Source organism: Geotrypetes seraphini, chromosome 4, assembly GCF_902459505.1.
Source record: "Geotrypetes seraphini chromosome 4, aGeoSer1.1, whole genome shotgun sequence".
NCBI classification, from domain to species: domain Eukaryota; kingdom Metazoa; phylum Chordata; class Amphibia; order Gymnophiona; family Dermophiidae; genus Geotrypetes; species Geotrypetes seraphini.
The window spans coordinates 156,526,130-156,546,487 of NC_047087.1; the positions used below are offsets into that span (position 1 = coordinate 156,526,130).

The window sequence follows — 20,358 nt, forward strand, 5'->3', positions numbered from 1 at the left end:
CCAAATACTATGATAAAACAACTACAGACCGTTCAGAACACAGCTATCAGACTCATCTACTCGCTCAGCAAATTCGACCACTTCACACCCGCCTATGTAGACTCTCACTGGCTTCCAATAAAAGCAAGAACTCAATTCAAACTCTACTGCTTACTTTTCAAAGTAACCCATGGTATGGCCCCCAATTACCTGAACAACCGTCTTTGCCGCTACCAACTACCCAGATCAAGAAGAACTCAGAATCTTTTCACCTTCCCCCCTCATAATGGTACCCGACGTAAGAAACTTTACGACAGCCTTCTAGCAACTCAGGCAGCGAAAATTGACCCCACCATCACCAAACTGATGATCAAAGCAACAGACATCAAAGTGTTTCGGAAAGAAATCAAAACATTTCTTTTCAAAAAACACGTCCTTACTTAATATTCCCCTCCCCAATCGCACATGCACTCTCCCCAGCAAATAACACACTAGTCATCCCCTTGAACCTCATTTACCAAAAATATCCAAACTCCTAAATAAGCATCTCCCTTAGGTATCCATTTAACCTTCTCCTAAATAAGCATCTCCCTTAGGTATCCACTTAACTGATTCCTTCAAAGTTAGGTATCTTTCTTCAGTTGCCTATATTGTTTTCCCCACTGAATCTTGTAACTACTTGAACCCTGTCAAGTTATTCTATCGATAAATCCAGATATCTTATACTTGTATTTCTATACCACAACATGTAATTTACTTAAATTGTTGTAATGTAATTCTCTCGGTAATGTCCTGATCTCTTTTAACTGTAATCCGCTTAGAACCGCAAGGCACAGGCGGAATAGAAATCACAAATGTAATGTAATGTAATGTAAAGCACAGTTACATATCGTAACAGGTGTTATCCAGGGACAGCAGGCAGATACTCTCACATGTAGGTGACTTCTTCCATTGAGCCCTGATATGGACAGCTTTAAAAGTGGAAGCATCCAGCAGCAACAGAAGTCTTACTGATCAAAGATTGGCTGAATGAAATTAACCCCGACTTTGTTCTACTTGCAGAAACCTAGTTGCTATCAGACAACGATATAATTATCCAAGACTGTCCTTCCCCCTGGCTTCAAGATTCTATCTCTAGCCAGAACCTGGGGAAGGGGGGAGGATTAGCAATAATTTTCAGAGACTACCTAAACTGTTTCGTACTTAACTCCAAATCTTCTTCCAGCTTAGAAATATTATCACTCTCATTAACTTCAAAGTCCCTAACCGCCACTCTTACAACTACTTTATTTTATGTTCCACCAAAAAAATGGAATCTAGCCAAAGAGGACTTTGCCAAATTTTTACTAACTAACTCATTATCAAGCCCATACAACTTATTATGTGAGGATATCAACATTAACCTCGAGCAAATAGACCAACCAGAAATATTGGATTTTTGGTTATTTATTTCCCAACTAGGCTACTTCAAACCCTCTCCAGTCAAAACCCATCAAAGAGGTCATCAGTTAGACTTGGTTACATTCTCCTCCAAAGAACCAACCAACCCCAAATTCTATTGGAAACAAGATAACTGGACAGACTCTCTATGGTCTGATCACAGACTATGTAATTTTACTATTGACTGTCAACTAAAAACCACCAAATCAACAAACAAAAACAACAAAACAAGAAATAATAAATAATAAAGTTCACACTACTAGAGGTAAGATTGACCCGGTTGAATTCTGGCCCCACTATGAGATCATCTCAAAACAAAACGAAGAAACCTATCAACTTATGACCTCCTGGATTAAAGACAGCACAAACATTCTAAATGAAATAGCCTCCATTAAAACCCGCAGAATAAGAGCTAAAAACCTAGAGGGATGGTTTGATTCAGAGCTGCTAATGATAAAGAGGGACTTAAGAAAATCAGAAAGACAATGGATTAAATCTGGAACTCAGGAGCACAGAGTTGCTTGGAGATCAAAATTAAAAAACTACAAAAACCTCACCAAGGAAAAACGCAAAAAATTTCTATGCCCAAAAAATCGGAAATGTTTCAATTAACAGTAGAAGCCTTTTTAAATTGGTCAACGATCTCTACAACCTCGAAACACTCACTGACACCCATGAAGAATCTACCTTAACCGCAAACACCTTAGTAGATTTTTTTAACTCCAAGACAAAAATTAAGATCATCAATAACTGCCCCAGCCAAACCCCACTGGTACTATCCAATTCTCCTAGACGCCGACATGTCCAAATCTGACCTAGAGTCCAGAGCTGATTTGAATTGGAACCATTTTACAACCATTGATTGGTAAACTTTTAGCAAATACTACAATAAATATACCAACTCTTACTGCAGATTGGACACTTGCCCCCCAAATGTCATGAAAATGGCCCCGATCAACTTCAAAGCCAAACTGTTGGCATGGGTAAACTTTTTACTATCCACAGGAAAATTCCAAGTAGAACAAGGCCATATCATGATATCTCCAATTATAAAAAACGCAAAAGAACCATCTAACACCCCATCTAATTACAGACCTATCGCTAGCATCCCGCTAGTCACCAAAATAGCAGAGTCTATTGCAAGGCAGAATCAGAGACTGCTCGGAAAAGACCACAGTAAGCTGTTTCGATAATCTGCTATTAAAATACATGCACGCTAAACTGGCTGGAGCAGGCAAAGGCAAAGTTATAGGCAAAGCTAAGTTTTGAAGAATCTTCCTGTAAGTAAATTATATCTAGCGTACACCCTCGATCCAATTCTCTGGTCGCCCAGTCAAAGAATTCAATCAGATTCGTTTGGCACGATTTACCTCTAGTAAAACCATATTGCCTTGTATCTTGTTACCCATTAGATTCAAGGAAATTCACCATTCTTTCCTTCAGCAATGCTTTCATTATTTTTCCAAAATCAAAGTGAGGCTTAGTGGCCTGTAGTTTCCCACCTCATCTCAGTGACCACTTTTGTGACAATAAGACCACATCCACTCTTCTCCAATCCCTTGGAACCTCTTCTGTCTCCAAGGATTTATTAAACAAATCTCTAAGAGGACCCATCAGAACCACTCTGAGCTCCCTCAATATCCTGGGATGGATCCCATCTAGTCCCATGGCTTTGTCCACCTTCAATTTTTAAGTTATTCATAAACATTTTCTTCCATGAACAGCACGGTATCCACTCCATTCTTATGTGGAATGGTCAGTCAATAGTGGTTCTTCCCCAGAATTTTCTACCGTAAACACAGAAGTATTTGTTTAGCACATCCGCTTTTTCCTCATCACTTTCCATATAGCAGTTCTCAGCATTGTTTAGATTCTCAATTCTATTCCAAGTCTTCCTCTTCCTCATATCTCTAGTCATTTTTTCTTCCAACCTGTGCTTTTGCCAAACATATTTCTCTCTTTACCTCTTTGAGTTTTATCCAGTATTCTCTTCTGTGTTCCTTTTCTTGAGTTCCCTCTAAGTATTTCTTGAATGCCGCTACTTTTGCCTTTATTTTTTTTCAGCCACCTGTTTAGAGAACCATAATGGTTTCCTTTTCCTCTTGCTTTTATTAACTTTCCTTAGAGAGGGTTCATTTTTAATTTTTATAGCTCCTTTCAATTTGGACCAGTCTTTCCATTCTCCTTATAGCCTCCCAACCAATCTACCAAGTCTTTCTTCAGGAATGTTCTCCTTTACTTAAATCTGCATGCTTGAAATCCAGGACTTAAGTTTTATGTGCCCACTGTCCTCTTTAGCTTTTACATCGAACAGTAGTACCATGTGGGGTGGCATAGACTGGAAGATTAGGTTTATATCTTTGATAATCTTCTTTCTATTAGTCCCTGTAGCAGTAGCGTAACTGGCTTGTGTGACACCCGGGGCCCATCATTTTTTGGCACACCCCCTATCTGTACGAAAAACATGATTTTTAGTAACAAGCCACACGTCACACATGAGTACCTAGGAAAAGGCAGCATCTTACATACTGCAGTGAGAAGTACAACAGCAATACACCCATTGTAAAACTAAACAAGCCAGACTAGTACAGATCAATTCTGTAATCAATCCTAACAGAAAACCATGTCTTTCGAATACACAGAAAACACCTTCGCCTAGTATGGAATGTCATCACAAACTTACCCCTCCCCCTTTTACAAAACTGTAGTGTGGATTTTAGCCACAGTGGTAACAGCTCTGACGTTCATAGAATTCTGAGCATCAGAGCTGCTACCACCACGGCTGGCGCTAAAAAACGCTCCACAGTTTTGTAAAAGGGGGGATAAAATAGAAATAAATAGACAAAGGTTAAATTGAACCAGCAAGAAGCTGGACTCTGCACACAATGCAATACCACAGAAACAGTGACACGTCTCCTAAAGCAATAAATAAATAGAAAATTTTAGTTCTACCTTTGTCTTCTCTGGTTTCTGCTTTCCTCATCTTCTTGTTACTCTCTTCCTTCCATCCACTGTCTGCCTTCTCTCTGCCCCTATATGGCATCTTCTCTCCTTCTATGCCCCTTCCAGAAACAGTATGCCTCCCCCTTCCATCTCTCCTTTCACCCCCATTGGTCTGGTATCTGTCTCTTCTCCTTCCCCCTGTTCTGGCATCTCTCTCTCTGCTCCCTTCCTCCTGTTCTTCTCTGGTCTTCCTTCTCAATTTATTTTCTGCCTCTGTCTAAATTCTTTTTTACTATTCAGTCCTCAATTTCCCTCTTTCACTGTGTCTACCTATAGCTTGCCACCTCTTTCCCTCACCCCTTCCAGTAACTAACTCTATCCTCTTCCCTCAATCCTGCATGTGCCCTTTTTTTCTTTCTCCTCGCCACTTCCTTCCAGCATCTGCTCCCCCTTTCCCTCACACTTCCATTCAACAGCTCTCCGTCCTCTCCTCCACACTTCCATTCAGTGTCTGTTTCCCTCTCTCTACCCCTTCCATCTACTGTTCACCCTCTATCTCGCCCCTTCCATTCACTGCCCTCTGTGCTCTTTCTATCCAGTGTGCACCCTCTCTTCCACATGGCATCTTCCCTCTTTCTATGCTCCTTCCATAAACTATCTATCCCGTGCCCCTTCTCTCCTTTGTACATGATTGATTTCAACTCTGTCACCTCTCCGTTTTTCTCTCTCTGTCACCACCCCCTCTCCTATGCTCTGGCATCTCTCTCTTCTCCTTTCTTTCCTTCCCACCTCACAGTCTGGCATCATCCCTTCCCTGATTCCCGGCATCTCTCCTTTCCTTTTCTTCCATCTCTCCCTCCCCTTCCATGCTCTGACATCTCCTCCTTCCTTTCCCCCTGATCTGGCATACCTTCCTCCTTCCCTCTATGTCCTGGCGTCTCTTCTTCCCTCCAAGCCCTGGCATCCCCTTTCATTCCCTCTAGTTGGGTACAGCCACACTCTCCCCAATTCTCTCCCCCTCTGCTCCCTTTCCTCCTTCTGTCACCCAAGGCCTGATGTCCTGAACTTCATCGGGCAGCAGCAGCATTCACAATTCACTGCTGTTGTCCGCTTCAGGCCTTCCTCTCTGTCGGGTCATGTCTTCATGAAAACAGGAAGTAGACAGGACCCGGCAGAGAGGAAGGCCTGAAGCCAGCAACAGCAGCGAATTGTAAAAGTTGCTGCTGCCCGAAGAAGGTAATGGCGCCAGGCCTTGGAGCACCGAGGGAAACCGCTTCTCCGCCCTCCCAGCCGAATCCCCGCTGACCCTCCTATCTCTCCACCCCCCCAAGTGAACCTTTCCGACCCTCCCAGCGAGAGCAGCAAACCTCCTTCCAGTACCGTCGGCTGCTTCGCGGCTTTCTCTTTCCGGTGAAGCGTCATTGATGATGTCATCAGTGACGCGGCAGAGGGAGGAGAAAGCCGCAAAGTAGCTGACGCTACTGGAGGAAGGTTTGCTGTTCTAGCTGGGAGGGTGGGAGCGCGATAGGGACCGGCTGCACCCGGGGCGAACCGCCCCCCCCCCCTTGGTACGCCACTGCCCTGTAGGATTCCATACACTTAGTTCAATCCCAACCTACAATCTGGGAGTTGCAGAAATCCACAAACTTTTCTGAGCACATGCTCAACCCCCTTAGCCTGAGAGTAGCAAATATATCCAGTTAAGTTCCAAAGCCAAGCAATATACCTGGACAAATCCATGACAAGGGGGTACGGGGAAGGATCCCCAGCAACAAATAATTCTTGAACTGGTTTGCTCTGCAAAATATTAACAAGCGATAAACAAGCACAAAGACAACTCAGAAACATTGAGGAACAATGTAGAACTAACCTGTTGTGTGCAACGAGCACCCCAAGAAAGGCCTTCAGTAATGCATACTCACAGAAAACTCTCTACAGGATCTGTAAACTGGCTAGAAAGCATTCAAGCCTGTAAGGATAATCATTAAGGCAGAAAGAAGCAGGCTATTCCAAATAACTGAGTGCACACAGAGAGGGCGGGTCGTATGGAATCCTACAGGGACTAACAGAAAGAAGATTATCGAAGGTATAAACCTAATCTTCCATTCTGTAATGTCCTTTCCAGATTCTAGGTCAGGGGTACCCAACCCCCAGTCTGTGGCCCACTAGCAGTCCGCGGCAGTCTGTCAGAGAACGGCTGGCAACAGGCATCTCTTCCCCTCATCTTGTCATCTCCCTCCCTTCCCTTCAACTTCGCGGGTGCTCTTCAGAGTTTTCTGTTTGAGTGTCCGGACGCGGCAACATTCTCACAAGTCCCGCACGACTGCCCCAAATCTTCTCCTCTGACGCATTTCCTGTTTCCGCCTGGGTGGATTGCATCAGAAGAGAAGCTTTGGGACTCTTTAAAGATGCCTTTTCTAGTTAATCATTTCTACACTAATTAATAATAATTCTTTTACTTCTAATCTTTCACTGAAACATTTAGCCTTTTCCCTCTCCTTATGTATTTTCCCTACTTGTTTTTCTATCTTTAAAACTTGTAACTTTTACCCATGCTTTTCCTCATGTTTTTTTTTTTTGTTTTGTCAATGGTTTTGTCAATAGTATGTTCAGTTCTATTTAATGTATTATTCCCCTTTTTATTGTAATTTTAGTAATATGTAAATCGCTTAGAATGTGGATTAAGCGATTAATCAAATTTTTAATAAACTTGAAACTTGAACTTGACTTGTGAGAATGTTACTGCATCTGGACACTCAAGAAAATGAAGTGGCGCTGAAGTGGCTGGAGAGGGGGAAGAGTAACAGATGCTGACAGGGAGAGAGAGGGGAACAGACACTGAAAGTGGAAAGAGCAGACACTGGATGAAAGTGAGGAGGGGATCAGACATTGGTTGGAAGGAGGGAGAGAGAGGGGAACAGACGCTGAAAGTGAAGAGAGAGAGAGAGCAGACGCTAGAAGGAAGTGGGGAGGAGAGAAAGGGAAGCAGACGCTGGTTGGAAGGGGAGAGAGAGAGGGGAACAGACGCTGAAAGTGGAGAGAGAGGGAGCAGACACTAGAAACTAAACTAAACTAAACTAAGCCTTAGGTTTATATACCGCATCTTCTCCACTGAAGTGGAGCTCGACACGGTTTACAGAGTTTAAAAGAAGTGAGGAGGATAGAAAGGGGAGCAGACGCTAGAAGGAAGTGGGAAGGATAGAAAGGGGAGCAGACATTGGATGGGAGGGAAGAGAGAGAGGGTAACAGATACTGGATGGGAGAGGATAGAGAGGTGAGCAGACTCTGGAAGGAAGTGGCGAGGAGAGTGCGAGCACATACTGGATAGAAGGAGGGGATAAATAAAGAACACATGCTGGATTGGGGGAAGAGGATAGATTTAGTGAGATACTGGAAGGGGTGAGGGAAAGAGGTGGCAAGCTGTAGATAGACACAATGAAAGGGAAATTGAGAACTGGAAAGTAAATAGACAAAAGGTGGAAAACAAATTGATAAGGAAGAGCAGAAAAGAAAAGGTAGGGAGAGAACAGAGAGATACTGGAGCATTGGGGAGGGGGAGGAGACAGATACCAGATCTGAAGGGAGGAAAGGAGGAGTGAGATGCTAAAAACTACCTGGGGGAGGGAGTGAGAGATGGAAGGGAAGAAGACAGATGTCAAACCATGGGGGGAATGGAGGGAAGAAGATAGGTGTCAGACCAATTGGGGGGGGGTGGAGGGAGAGACAGTTTCTGTTAGAGGCATAGAAATAAAACCGAGAGAAGGCAGACAGTGGATGGAATGAAGAGAATGACAAGAAGATGAGGAAAGCAGAAACAGCAAAGATAGAAATTTCTATTTCTTTTTTTTTTTTTAGCTAGAAATGTAATGTATATTGTGTATAAAACTGCCCTACAAACCAGCCCCGAACCACTACCCCCCCCCGGTCCCTGGAAAAATTTGCTTTTATAAAAGCGGTCCTTGGTGTCAAAAAGGTTGGGGACCACCGTGTTAGGTGATGTATCAAAGCAATGGCAACATCTAGGGAGGGACAGAAGAGCCTGCCCTCAACACCGAGGTCCCAAAAAGCATCATCAGAACTAGCCACCACATCCACTCAGTATAAACCAGGTAAAAGTATGAAGAGAGGACCAAGTAGCTGCCCTGCAAAGTTCATTAGGAAGAATCATGCAAGACTCCACCCACAACACAGCCACACTTCCAGTCGTGTGGGCATCAAGCAAAATCGGTGGCTGCTTGCCGCAGGTGATGGAAGTCACGGAAATGGCCATTCAAATCCACAGAGCGATCAAAGCTGGAAAACATTAATCCTCTCCAAATAGTGGAGCAAAACTTCCCTGACAGCCAAATTGCACAAGATCTGATCCTTTCGATCCGAGTCTGCAGAAAGAAAGGCAGAGAAATGAACTTCCTGTTTGACATGGAAGGTAGAAACCACTTTCGGTAGAAAGGAAGGAAGGTACAGTACAGCGAAAACTCTCGCATCCGAAAAACGGATAAAGGTTGCCCTGTACAAAAGAGCCTGAAGTCCCCCCAAAATGCTGTGCTGAGACAACGGCAACCAAAAAGACAGTATTGATGTCAGATACAGAAGAGAATCATCCTTCAGTGGCTTGAATAGACCTTTCTAAGGCCCTGCAGAACGATGTTAATATTCCATGAAGGGAAAAGAAAACGCAAGGGAGGTCACAAACAAAGTGCTCCTCCCAAAAATCTGAACACAGCAGGATGAGCAGTAAGTGAACTAGTGCCTCTGTATGCTCTAAAACATGAAAAGCCTGCAACCTGAACTATAAGGGAGGCCACTGCTAAACCTGCTTCTAGACCCGCCTGAAGAAAAATCAGGACCACCAAAAAGGGAGCCCTCTCAGGCTCCATGTGATTCTTAGCACACCACTGTTGAAAAGCCTTCCAGGCTTTGGCATCTTATAGTAGAGGGTGCCACTGAGCGCAAATAAAACAAACAAAAAAAAAGAAAGATATCTACATTTGAAAAACTGTGCTTCCTTCAAGCTGAGTGCTCAAGAGCCATGCCATAAGACCAAAGTGCCATGGGATCTCCATGGGCACAGGTCCCTGATAGAAAAGGTATCTATGAAGAAGGGGCCACAGTCTCTTACCTCATGGAAGACAGACAAAATCTGCATTCCATGGGCACCGAGGCCATTCTGAAACTATTAGACTCACTAGACCGGGATGCATTGCTATCTGGTGTAGGACTCGACCGACCAGAGATCACATCATACAGGAGCTCGTAAGCCAGCTAGGGTCAAACCAAAGCATCTGACCCTAGCTTCCTCGCTGTTCATTGACCAAAAAAGCACCTGGCCTTTGAGTTCTCTGCTGAAGCTAACAAGTCTCTCGGGAGCCGACCCCAGCTCTGTACGATCATAAGGAACGCCTCCTGCGAGAGGGACCATGTTCCTGGGTCCAGGAACTTTCAGTGAGGAAGTCTGCCTGAACATTGTTGACTTCAAACACATGGGCCGCCGAGAAAGACAGAAATTGTGCTTCTGCCCAGTGGAATGCTGATGATTTTTCTGGCCCAAGAGAGAGAGAACTAGAACTCCCTCGTGATGTATGTATGCCACCGCTGTGGTGTCATCAGAGAAACTTGCACCATTGGTCCTATCAGAAGGGCTGGAGAGTAAGTAGCACCAGCTGAATTGCCCAAAGCTCCAGATGATTGGTCAACCAATGTTTTGGACCAGGAGTCCACTGCCCCTGAATGGAGCAGGCCCCACAGTGAGCCTGCAATCCAACAGGCTGGTATACATCCCAAGAGTCAACCACTCAGAAATCCAAAGAAGCCAGCCCTGGCAGACAGCCTCCCCCTGAAGTCACCAGCTCAAGTTGCTGCTAGCTGGCACCATCCAAGGGAGTGGCATCTGAAGGGGAAAACTCTGCAGAGACAACAGAGATAGAAGGGACTTCTATAAAGGGCGCATGGGCACTCTGGCCCAAGGGATCGCCTCCAAGGAGGCTGCCTGAGACTCCAGAACTTGCAGATAAAAACCAGGCCAAGGGAGCCAGACAGTCCAGGAGAATTCTGATCTGTTGTCAAAGGTTCTGTCTATGTGCCTTGAGAAGAAATGCATGACTCTGGCTGGAGATGAAGAGAAGCCTCAGAAACTCCAGGGCCTGGGAGGACGCCAAGCATTTCTTCCTGAACTTGCCAATGCCAGCAGCAGACACATTACTGTCACCACTGCACTTTCGTATACCTAATGAGATGGAGCCCAGATTAATCAGTCCCAGGAAGGGTGGACTTGGACCCCATGCTGGCGGAAATCCGCCACAACTACCATAACTTTGACAAAAGTGCAGGTGCCATCACGAGGCCAAAGGGCAAAGCTGCAAACTGGAAATGCTGTTGCAGAACATGGAAACAGGTAGATTGTAATATGGAGGTAAGCTTCTGTGATCCAAGGACACTAGAAACTCTCCTGGAGAGACAGCAGCTATTACTGTGTAATCCGTTGCCATTCAGTAAAAAGGAATTCACAAGAAGCGGGTCACTGACTTTAGATCCAGAATGGATCTCCAATCCTCCGTTCGATGAATGGGTCTCCATCCTGGTACGATGAACTGTAAGGAGTATCTACCTAAACCCCTATTTGTGTTCTGGAACAGGTTCTAGTATCATGATGTCCAAGAGGCGATGCAGAGTATCACAGACCCTGGATTCCATTCCGGTCGACTTACCAGAGCCCAGAAATCAAGCCAGAGGAAGGCAAAGGAGGACCAACTAGTGTCTGATGAAAGTCGAGTCCACTCCTGACAAAACTGAGAAGTCAGCCTTCGATGAGGAAGCCACACCTGATTCCTGGTGTAATTGGGGCTTTGGATAGGCACAGCCACTTCACAGGAACCTGAGGATGCCTGGAATTTGAACCGTTGTAATGCAGGCATAGCCCTGGGAATATCTCTGGGAGGAAAAACCTGTGTATCCCTGACGATACCTGTGGGAAGAATGAAGAGTACTATGACCCCCTCCCGATGTCCAGCAAAACTTGTTCACAGGGAGCGACTTAGGACAGCGGTCGGCAACACCTGTGTAGAGATCATCCAGACCTATACCAACAAGAAGTTGGCCCTTGAAAAGACGTCCACTTAAGGTGATCCTTGAGGCAGAGTCGCCAGTCCAAGGATGGATCCAAAGAGTCCAGCAGAGAATGCATGTACTAAGAATGAATGAGATCATAAAGGGTGCCCGGCACCTAATCCACACCAACCATCACCAGCAGAGCACAGACATGCATCTCATCAGAGGATGCATTGTGCAGGTCAGAATGATTGGCATGTGCCACAAAAGAAGTGGCCACCGCCACTTGGCTACCTGAAGATGCTGCTAAAAAAGAATGTTTTGTAACATAATATCCGCCCTGTGATCCTGAGAGTCCTTAGACCTCACACCCCATCACTAGAGAGGGCTGCACACTAGATAACTTGCGACACGGCGGAATCTACCTCAGGTCAGGATCCAGGTGATAAAACGTAGACATAGCTTTAGACGGTCGGAAAGAGCTTTCCAGGATATCACATTGTTCTGAAACCAAGCCAAGTTGTGTGGACTGAATGGAAAAAAAGGGCACAGGAAAATGATCCAGGACTGAAGCCTGAGAAATGAAAGGTAGAGAATCCAAATGGAGCAGAAAGAAGCCTGCTTAAAAATCTGCGAAAAAGGGTCAGCATCCAAATCCAGATGCTCAGAGTGGCCAAGGACACTAGTCTCAGCAAAGGCATCAGCCAGATCCAAAATAAAGACAGAAGAATCATAATATCTGCATGGCAACTACTGCAATCGAGGTCTGGCACAGTCAGACGAGAGGGCTCCCGAACAGGAAGCTTCACCACAGGCGCAACAGACCAAAAAAGTCCCTATGTACCTGCCAGCTATATCAAATGAGTGGGTTCTGAGGAATACATCCAGTGAAAAAACCCTATGCAACCATGGCAGGGTTCTGTTGAGATTCAGAACACAGGTGTTTTGTGCCAGACTCCAGGATGGCCTCTGGTCAAGATTTTATTCAGAAGGCACGGACCCAGGCCTGCTTCCCAGCCCAAGACTACTCAGAGGAGGCGAAGCCCAAAGCTCCTGCCCCCTCCCCCAGCGCACTATGGGATGCAGTACACAAATCGTTGATAAAGCACCAATCCAGTGCAATGTCTACATTCAACAGATTAGTGGCTGGGGTGTCCATCCCAAATGATTTTGTGTCAAATCAAGGGAGTTTTGAGGCAGAAATAAAAGTTAGAAAAAAAGAACGATTTAAAAATCCAAGATGGTGGCCATCATAAATTTGCGCCAAAAACAGCAAAAATTAACAAACCAAAAATGTAAAAAAAATAGCAATTTGGGGTCTCGGGAGGTGGGGAATCTGAACCCTACCCTCAGAATTTGTGAAAAACAACTTTAAAATCATTTTAAAAGCCACCCCTGAAGTTCCCATAGGAGATAATGGAGGTTTACTCACAATTATGCAGTGCCAGACTGTAAGTAGCTTTAAACAGCATTACAGTGGAGGAAAAGGCTTTTCTGCCTCAGAAACAGCTCCAAACGGATCCAGACTTGAAACCTTCAGACTACTAGCAGGCTAGACACAGACTACGACTGCCACCCCCACAGATCTTTTTCCACATGGTTGGAGGCGGAAAAGACAGCCTGCACCTTGAAACCCAAGTGGGTTTCACTCCAGACACATACAGCTTGCGCTTGAAACCTGTGACAAGGTCACTGGCAAGCAGACTCCCAGGGAAAGGGACCCCGAGTCTAGAAATGGTGGCACACAACAGGCTAACTCCACAGATCCACCAGAGTTTCTCTGTGAAGAAACAGTACGGCACTGTAGGACTGCATCCTTTCCTCCGACAGAGGACCACCTGGAAGGAGTCTAAAGGAACTGAAGCCTTAGAGAAAATGAACTTTAAGCTAAAAAAGAAAAAGAAACAGAGCAACTGCAAAGACTTCAGCATGGATTTTTAACTAAATGTAAATTGCATTGGATTTGGATTTTGCGATCAAATCAAATATTTAATAAACTTGAAACTTGTAAAAATTGTAACAGTATATGTTTGCTAGCTCTCAGGCTAAGGGGGTGAAGCATGTGCTCAGAAGTTTGTGGATGTCTGCAATTCTCAGATTGCGAGTTTGGATTTAACTCCTAGCATATGGAATCCGGAAGGAACGTAACAGAATGTATTCCTGCCTCTTCAGAAACACTATACTGTAAAAACTTTAAACGTTTATGCTAAATGGGTGCTTTTTTTTTACTTCTAAATCAGAGAAATTATACAGAGATTTTGCAATATTTTGATGTCACAGATGCATCATCATGAGAAATCAATAAAATGAATGTCTTTTCAGATCATTAATAAAAGTTATAGTCATGTTTTTATGTTTCATAGTAACATAATTTAGGCTTGTTTGATCTACACAATAATGAATTTCATATTCATATTTGAATTCCTTTCACAGCAAAACTCAAATTTGTTATCCAGATGAAAAGCGACATTTATTACAGTAAAGGAGCTGAATAATTAAATGATTCCACAACTTAAAAAATAATTAACTGGGAACAGAAAACAGTTTTTGTCTTCTACATCTTTTGTTTTCAAACAGGAGGATGCTTCTGAAGAGGGATACAAATGGTGACCATAAGAAAAATATATATATAAAGAAGGAAAGTTTCAAGTTTCAAGTTTATTAGGACTTTATATACCGCCTATCAAGGTTATCTAAGCGGTTTTTACAATCAGGTACTCAAGCATTTTCCCTCTCTGTCCCGGTGGGCTCACAATCTATCTAACGTACCTGGAGCTATGGAGGATTAAGTGACTTGCCCAGGGTCACAAGGAGCAGCGTGGGGTTTGAACCCACAACCCCAGGGTGCTGAGGCTGTAGATCCAACCACTGCGCCATACACTCCTCACGCAAAGACTGGGGGCCTATGGGCCACTTTACTAAAAGAAGGAAAGGAAGAAAAGACTGGGGAACCATGGTCCACTTTGCTAAAAGAAGGAAAGGAAGAAAAGACTGGGGACCTATGGGCCACTTTGCTAGTCTCCAATTGTTTTGAAACAAGCTGCGCTTTTAGCTCAACAGGATTATGATCTTTTTTCAAGAGATGAATGTCCACTCAGTCATTACACCTGCCTAGTGTACTGCTATAGATTTTTAATTAACCTATAGTTTTCTTTCTCCCTGCCTTTTGTTTCTCTATATCAAACATCTTTGATTTCTGGGTTTGTTTTGGCTCCTAGCATCTCCTTCAGAAGTTTATATCAAGTATCTACCATTTTCTCCATGGGAAAGTTTTCTAATTCTTCATATAAACTGCCTTCTCCCAACTTCAGTGGAGTTCTTTCTATGGAAAATTTATAATAAAATAATCAGAATATAAATACCCAGTAGTTTTCTATTTTGTAACATATCGGTGGCGCCCCCCCCCCCCTCATTTTGCTTCTCCTGGGACAGCTGTTGCCCAAAAAGGCATTTCAATAACTTGAGCATAGACTGGTGAGATTTCTGCAAGACACATATATATATATATATATAGTACTTGTAAAATTGTATACCACAAATTTGTGGGGAATTTCAAGTCTGAACTAATAAAGCAATATAGATTTTTTAAAAATCACTCTTACCAAGTGGTGTGTCCACCAAGATTGCATTATAGAGCTCTGCTGGTGTCTGAGCAATATTTACTGCCTCCATCTGCTCAAAGCTGCCCAATGGATGACACTTGGGAACCAACTCAGAGATAGAGCGCTGGTGCAGAGTTCCAGTAATCAGGAGAATCACATTATCAATCATATAACTGTAACTGTAAGAGAAACATAAGAGACTAAGTGACATGCATTAATAACCAATGTTGTCATTAAATGGAGGAGTGAAAGGTTGCCTCAATGATAAAGCAGGAAGGTGAGAATCTCATTGACATTTCTATGTGATCTTGAGTTAAGTCACTTAACTTTTTTTTTGTAAATCTTTATTCATTTTCAAAACTTGTACAAAGTGCAAACAAATATACATTCAGATACAACATATAACAACAAATATATACATTCAGATACAACATATAACAGCAAATATAACAAATATTAAAACAAATTACCCTACCCCCCCCCCCCTTCCTATCTGGATATGTGTAGAAATCATCTAGGAATTAAGGGTTTAATCAATTCAATCAATCTTCTGTTGAACAAATGCCTCCAATGGACCCCATATTTCTTTAAACCTTTTATTATTTACCAATTGTTCTGCATTCATTCTTTCATACCTATAATACAAAGTATTTCCCACCAAAAAGAAAAATTTAATCTATCCCAGTTCTTCCAGTTTCTGGTTATCAATTGCATGGCCACCCCCGTCATAATCAGAAGTCTACTTTTATGTGTGTTGATTGGATTCTTAGATTTCAACAATGTCCCAAATAGAACCACGTCATAAGACAATGGTATAGAGCAGCGGTCTCAAACACGCGCCCGCATGTGGCTCTCCAGGTGCTATTTTGCGGCCCGCAGTCTGGACACGATGATCAACTGTAAAGCTGCGGCGGCTCCTTGCACCATCCACACCAGCATTTCTCTTCCCCCTTCCCTTGTGGAGCAGCAGCGTGTCTGGCCGGCTCAGTCGATTGATCCGTTCAAAGCCACGGGTGGCGGCTCCTTGCGCTATCCACTCCTGCATTGGAAGCCTCTCTGACATCACAACATCAGAGAGGCTTCTGACGCAGGTGCGGATCTCGCAAGGAGCCGCCACCCGCGGCTTTGAACAGAACGATCGACTGGGAGCCGGCCAGACACGCTGCTGCTCCACAAGGAAGGGAACGGAAGGGGAGGGGAAAGAGAAATGCTTTGCTGCATATGAAAGGAGGACCCTAGGGAAATGCTGCTGCTGCTGCTGCACAGGGAAAGGGAGAGGGAGGGAAGGGGGAAGAGAAATGCCTCTCCTGCACAGGAAAGGGGGGAGGGAAATGCTGCTTCTGCTGCTGCTGCATAGGGAAAGGGAGGGGGAGGGAAAGGGGAAGAGAAATGCTTCTGCTGCACAGGAAAGGGGGAAGGGAAATGCTGCTTTTGTTGCTGCTGCACCCAATTGGGGAAAGAGAGGGAAGGAAGGAGAAGGAAGACAAGGGAGAGGAGAGGAACAAGAGATGCCCAAGTTCATGGGAGGGAGGGAAGGAAAGGAGATATCAGACCATAGAAAGGGAGGGAGAGATGCCAGGGCATGGGGGAGGGAAGGAGACAGATGCCAGACCAGGGGGAAGGAAGGAAGGAGGGAGGGAGAGAAAGGAAGGAAAGAGATGTCAGACCATGGAAATAGGACCCTTTACCACCAGAGGGCATCCGTTGAAAATCAGGGGAGGGAAGTTTCATAGCGACTTCAGAAAGTACTTCTGATAGTGGATCATTGGAACAAACTCCCACTGCAGGTGATTGAGGCCAGCAGCGTGTCAGATTTTAAGAGAAAATGGGATATTCACAGGGGATCTCTAAGGGAATAATGTCAAGGGGGCGGGTATTTGGAATGGGCAGACTTGGTGGGCTATAGCCCTTTTCTGCCGTCATTTTCTATGTTTCTAAGAAGAGAGAGATAGGAAGGGAAGGTAAGACATGGAAACGTAGATTTTGAAAAGAAAGCAGAAAAATTGAATATTAAGTTAATGCCAAAGATGGATGCAAGGCAGAAAGTGAAGACGGAGAGAAAAACAGTCAAAGGAGAAGAAGGCCCTGGAAACATAGTTAAAAGCACAGAAAAATAAGTCACCAGCCAACAAAGGTAGGGAAAATTATTTTATTTTCAATATAGTTATTGAAATGTGTCAGTTTTGAGAAAGGAAAGATATTAAACTTTAAATGTGAGAGCTGCAGAAAAAAATAGTTAATGTCTTATTAAAGAAACTAGTATTTTAGCCCATTACATTAACGGGTGCTAGATGTCTGTCTTTCTTTCCCCCCCCCCCCCACTTCCCTGTGCAGCAGCCACAGCAGCATTCCCTCCCCCTCCATGTCCCTGTGCAGCAGCATTTCACCGCACCCTACTTCCCTGTACAGCAGCATTTTGATCCCCTCCACTTCCCTGTGCAGCAGCCACAGCAGTAACATTCCCTCCCCCCACACCTCTTCCCTGTGCAGCAGTAGCATTTCCCTTATCCCCCTTCCCTTCCCGCAGTCCTGCCCCCACACACACACACACTACCCTGTGCAGCAACAGCATTTCCCGGCCTTCCCTGTGCAGAAGCAGCATTTCCCCCCACATACACACTCACACTTCCCTGTGCAGCAGCAGCATTTCCCATATTAGGACACAGAAGATGCCCCGATAAAAGAACGGGGGGGGGGGAGTCGATGAGAACCTGTGTTTAGAAGTCCCCGGGGAGGAGGAGCCTGAGGTCCAGGCAGCCGAGCCCCGATGATGCTGCCCCGGAGAACCCCGGGCTGAGGACAAGCCTCGAGAAAAATAGACCAGACCCCCCCTGAGGCCGGCTCCTCACGAAGCAGGGTACCCAACCTGACAGGCGACCACAGCAGACTCGGATTAGACAAGGTAAGGTCCGAGGTTTTGATGGAGCCTGTAGTGCGAGGACCCAAGGATCTACCCCGCCTCGGGGGAGAGTCCCGGGACCACTTCGCCAGACGCCTCAACCAATGCCTCGATTGAGGTCAGCCCGCGGGCAAGGTATACCTCGATGGAAGAGGCGAGGAGTCAGAGGAGGACAGACGCTGAGACCGACGCACTTTACCCCTGGAAACCTCGACGCGACGCTCAGGCTGGTCCGCAACGCGGGAGGTCGAGGTCGGAGCAAGCTGAGCCAAAGCAGAGGAGAGCTCTGAGGAGATAATCATCTTCAGCACCTCCTCGAACATCGGCACCGTGACCATGGGAGGCCGGGCCGGCTCAGCAGTGCGTTCCACCGGGGGTGACTTCGAAGAAGAGTATTCCCGAATGGTGGAAGCAAGCCTGGAAGGCTTGGAGGGTGGTCTCGTCGAGGCTGGCGGGACTACACTCACCGCCTAGATGGCCAGAGACTCCGAGGAAGGCTTCTTCGGTAGCTGACCTGAACCTGAAGGAGGAAGAGGAAACTTACTCGGAGCCGAGGTCTTCGAGGCCGACGTCAAGACCGAGGCCAAGGTCAAGGCCAAGACCGGGGTCGAAGCAGGAGCAGCCTCTATGGCGAAGAGCTCCGCAATCCTGGCCCTGTGCCGCCGAAGAGCCCTAGGTTGGACTGTGGCACAACGAGGACAGGAGTCCGTCGTGTGATCTGCACCCAGACACAAAATACACCAGCGGTGCGGGTCAGTAATGGAGATAACCTGACCACATTTTTTAAACCCAGTAAGGGGCCGGGACATAAGGCAGTCAAGTGGCAGCAGGGTACATCAAGGAAGACAAACAAATTGCAGACTAAATTTCTTCTTTGCGTCTGTCTTTACGAAGGAGGACACCGCAACAATGCCAGAAGCAGTGGAAGTGTTCAAAGGAGTAATAGAAGAGAGCCTCACCACAGTAGAAGTGGACTTGGGCCAGATATACTACCAGATCGACAAACTTAAGTGACAAATCTCCTGGACCGGATGGAATTCACCCGAGAGTCTTAAAAGAACTGAAGGTTGAAATCGGAGAACTACTGCAAAAACTTGCCAACCTGTCAATTAGAACTGGACAGATACCGGACGACTGGAAGATAGCGAACGTCACGCCAATTTTCAAAAAAGGATCAAGAGGAAAACCAGGCAACTACAGACCTGTGAGTCTTACGTCTGTCCCTGGAAAGATGGTTGAAGCACTGATTAAAGATAGCATAGTCCGGCACTTGCATACACATAACCTGATGAGAGCTAGTCAACATGGTTTCAGGAAAGGGAAATCATATTTGATGAATTTACTTCAATTTTTTGAGACCGTGTACAAACAAATTGATAGTGGAGAACCGGTGGACATAATATACTTGGACTTCCAGAAAGCGTTCAACAAGGTTCCACATGAAAGACTTCTCAGGAAACTACAAAGCCATGGAATAGAGGGGGATATACAAAGATGGATAGGCAAATGGCTGGAGAACAGAAATCAGAGAGTGGGCATAAAGGGGAATTTCTCAGACTGGGAGAAAGTGACTAGCGGTGTACCCCAGGGCTCGGTGCTTGGGTCAATCTTATTTAATATTTTCATCAATGACCTAGAGGAAGGAACATCCAGTGAGATCATCAAGTTTGCAGACGACACAAAGCTATGCCGGGCAATCAGATCACAGAAGGATAGCGAGGAACTTCAGAGCGACTTATGTCAGTTAGAGAAATGGCAGATGAAGTTTAATGTGGAAAAGTGCAAAGTAATGCATTTAGGCAGAAAGAACAAGGAACACGAGTATAGAATGTCAGGTGCAACTCTGGGTGAGAGCGAACAAGAAAAGGACCTGGGTGTACTGATAGATAGGACCCTGAAACCGTCGGCACAATGTGCGGTGGCGGCAAAGAAAGCAAATAGAATGTTAGGCATGATAAAGAAGGGAATCACAAGTAGATCGTAGAGGGTTATAATGCCGCTTTATAGAGCAATGGTCAGACCACACTTGGAATACTGTGTCCAACATTAGAAGGATATAAAACTGCTGGAGAGAGTACAGAGACGAGCAACGAAGCTAGTAAAAGGTATGGAGAAACTGGAATACTAGAAACGACTTAAGAGACTGAGATTGTTCTCCCTTGAGAAAAGGAGACTGCGAGGGGATATGATTGAGACCTTCAAAATACTGAAAGGAATCGACAAAATAGAGCAGGAATAAAAAAAATTATTTACATGTCCAATTTGACACGAACAAGATGACACGGAATGAAGCTAAAGGGGAACAAGTCCAGGACAAATATCTGGAAGTTCTGCTTCACACAAAGAGTGGTTGACACCTGGAATGCTCTACCCGGGGAGGGTTATAGCGGCATCGACTGTCCTAGTATTTAAAACCAAACTAGATGCACATCTCCTTACGAAAGGCATAGA

At 45.0% G+C, this 20,358-nt stretch overlaps 1 protein-coding gene across 1 annotated transcript in view; it reads right to left on the reverse strand.

Moving 5' to 3' along the window:
• Positions 1–20,358, reverse strand: part of LOC117359286 (V-type proton ATPase subunit d 1) — a 642,574-nt gene that overhangs the window by 372,583 nt on the left and 249,633 nt on the right. The window contains exon 3 of the mRNA XM_033941795.1: positions 15,003–15,187. Within this exon, the coding sequence (XP_033797686.1) occupies positions 15,003–15,187 (185 nt within the window). The remainder of the gene's footprint in view (positions 1–15,002; positions 15,188–20,358) is intronic.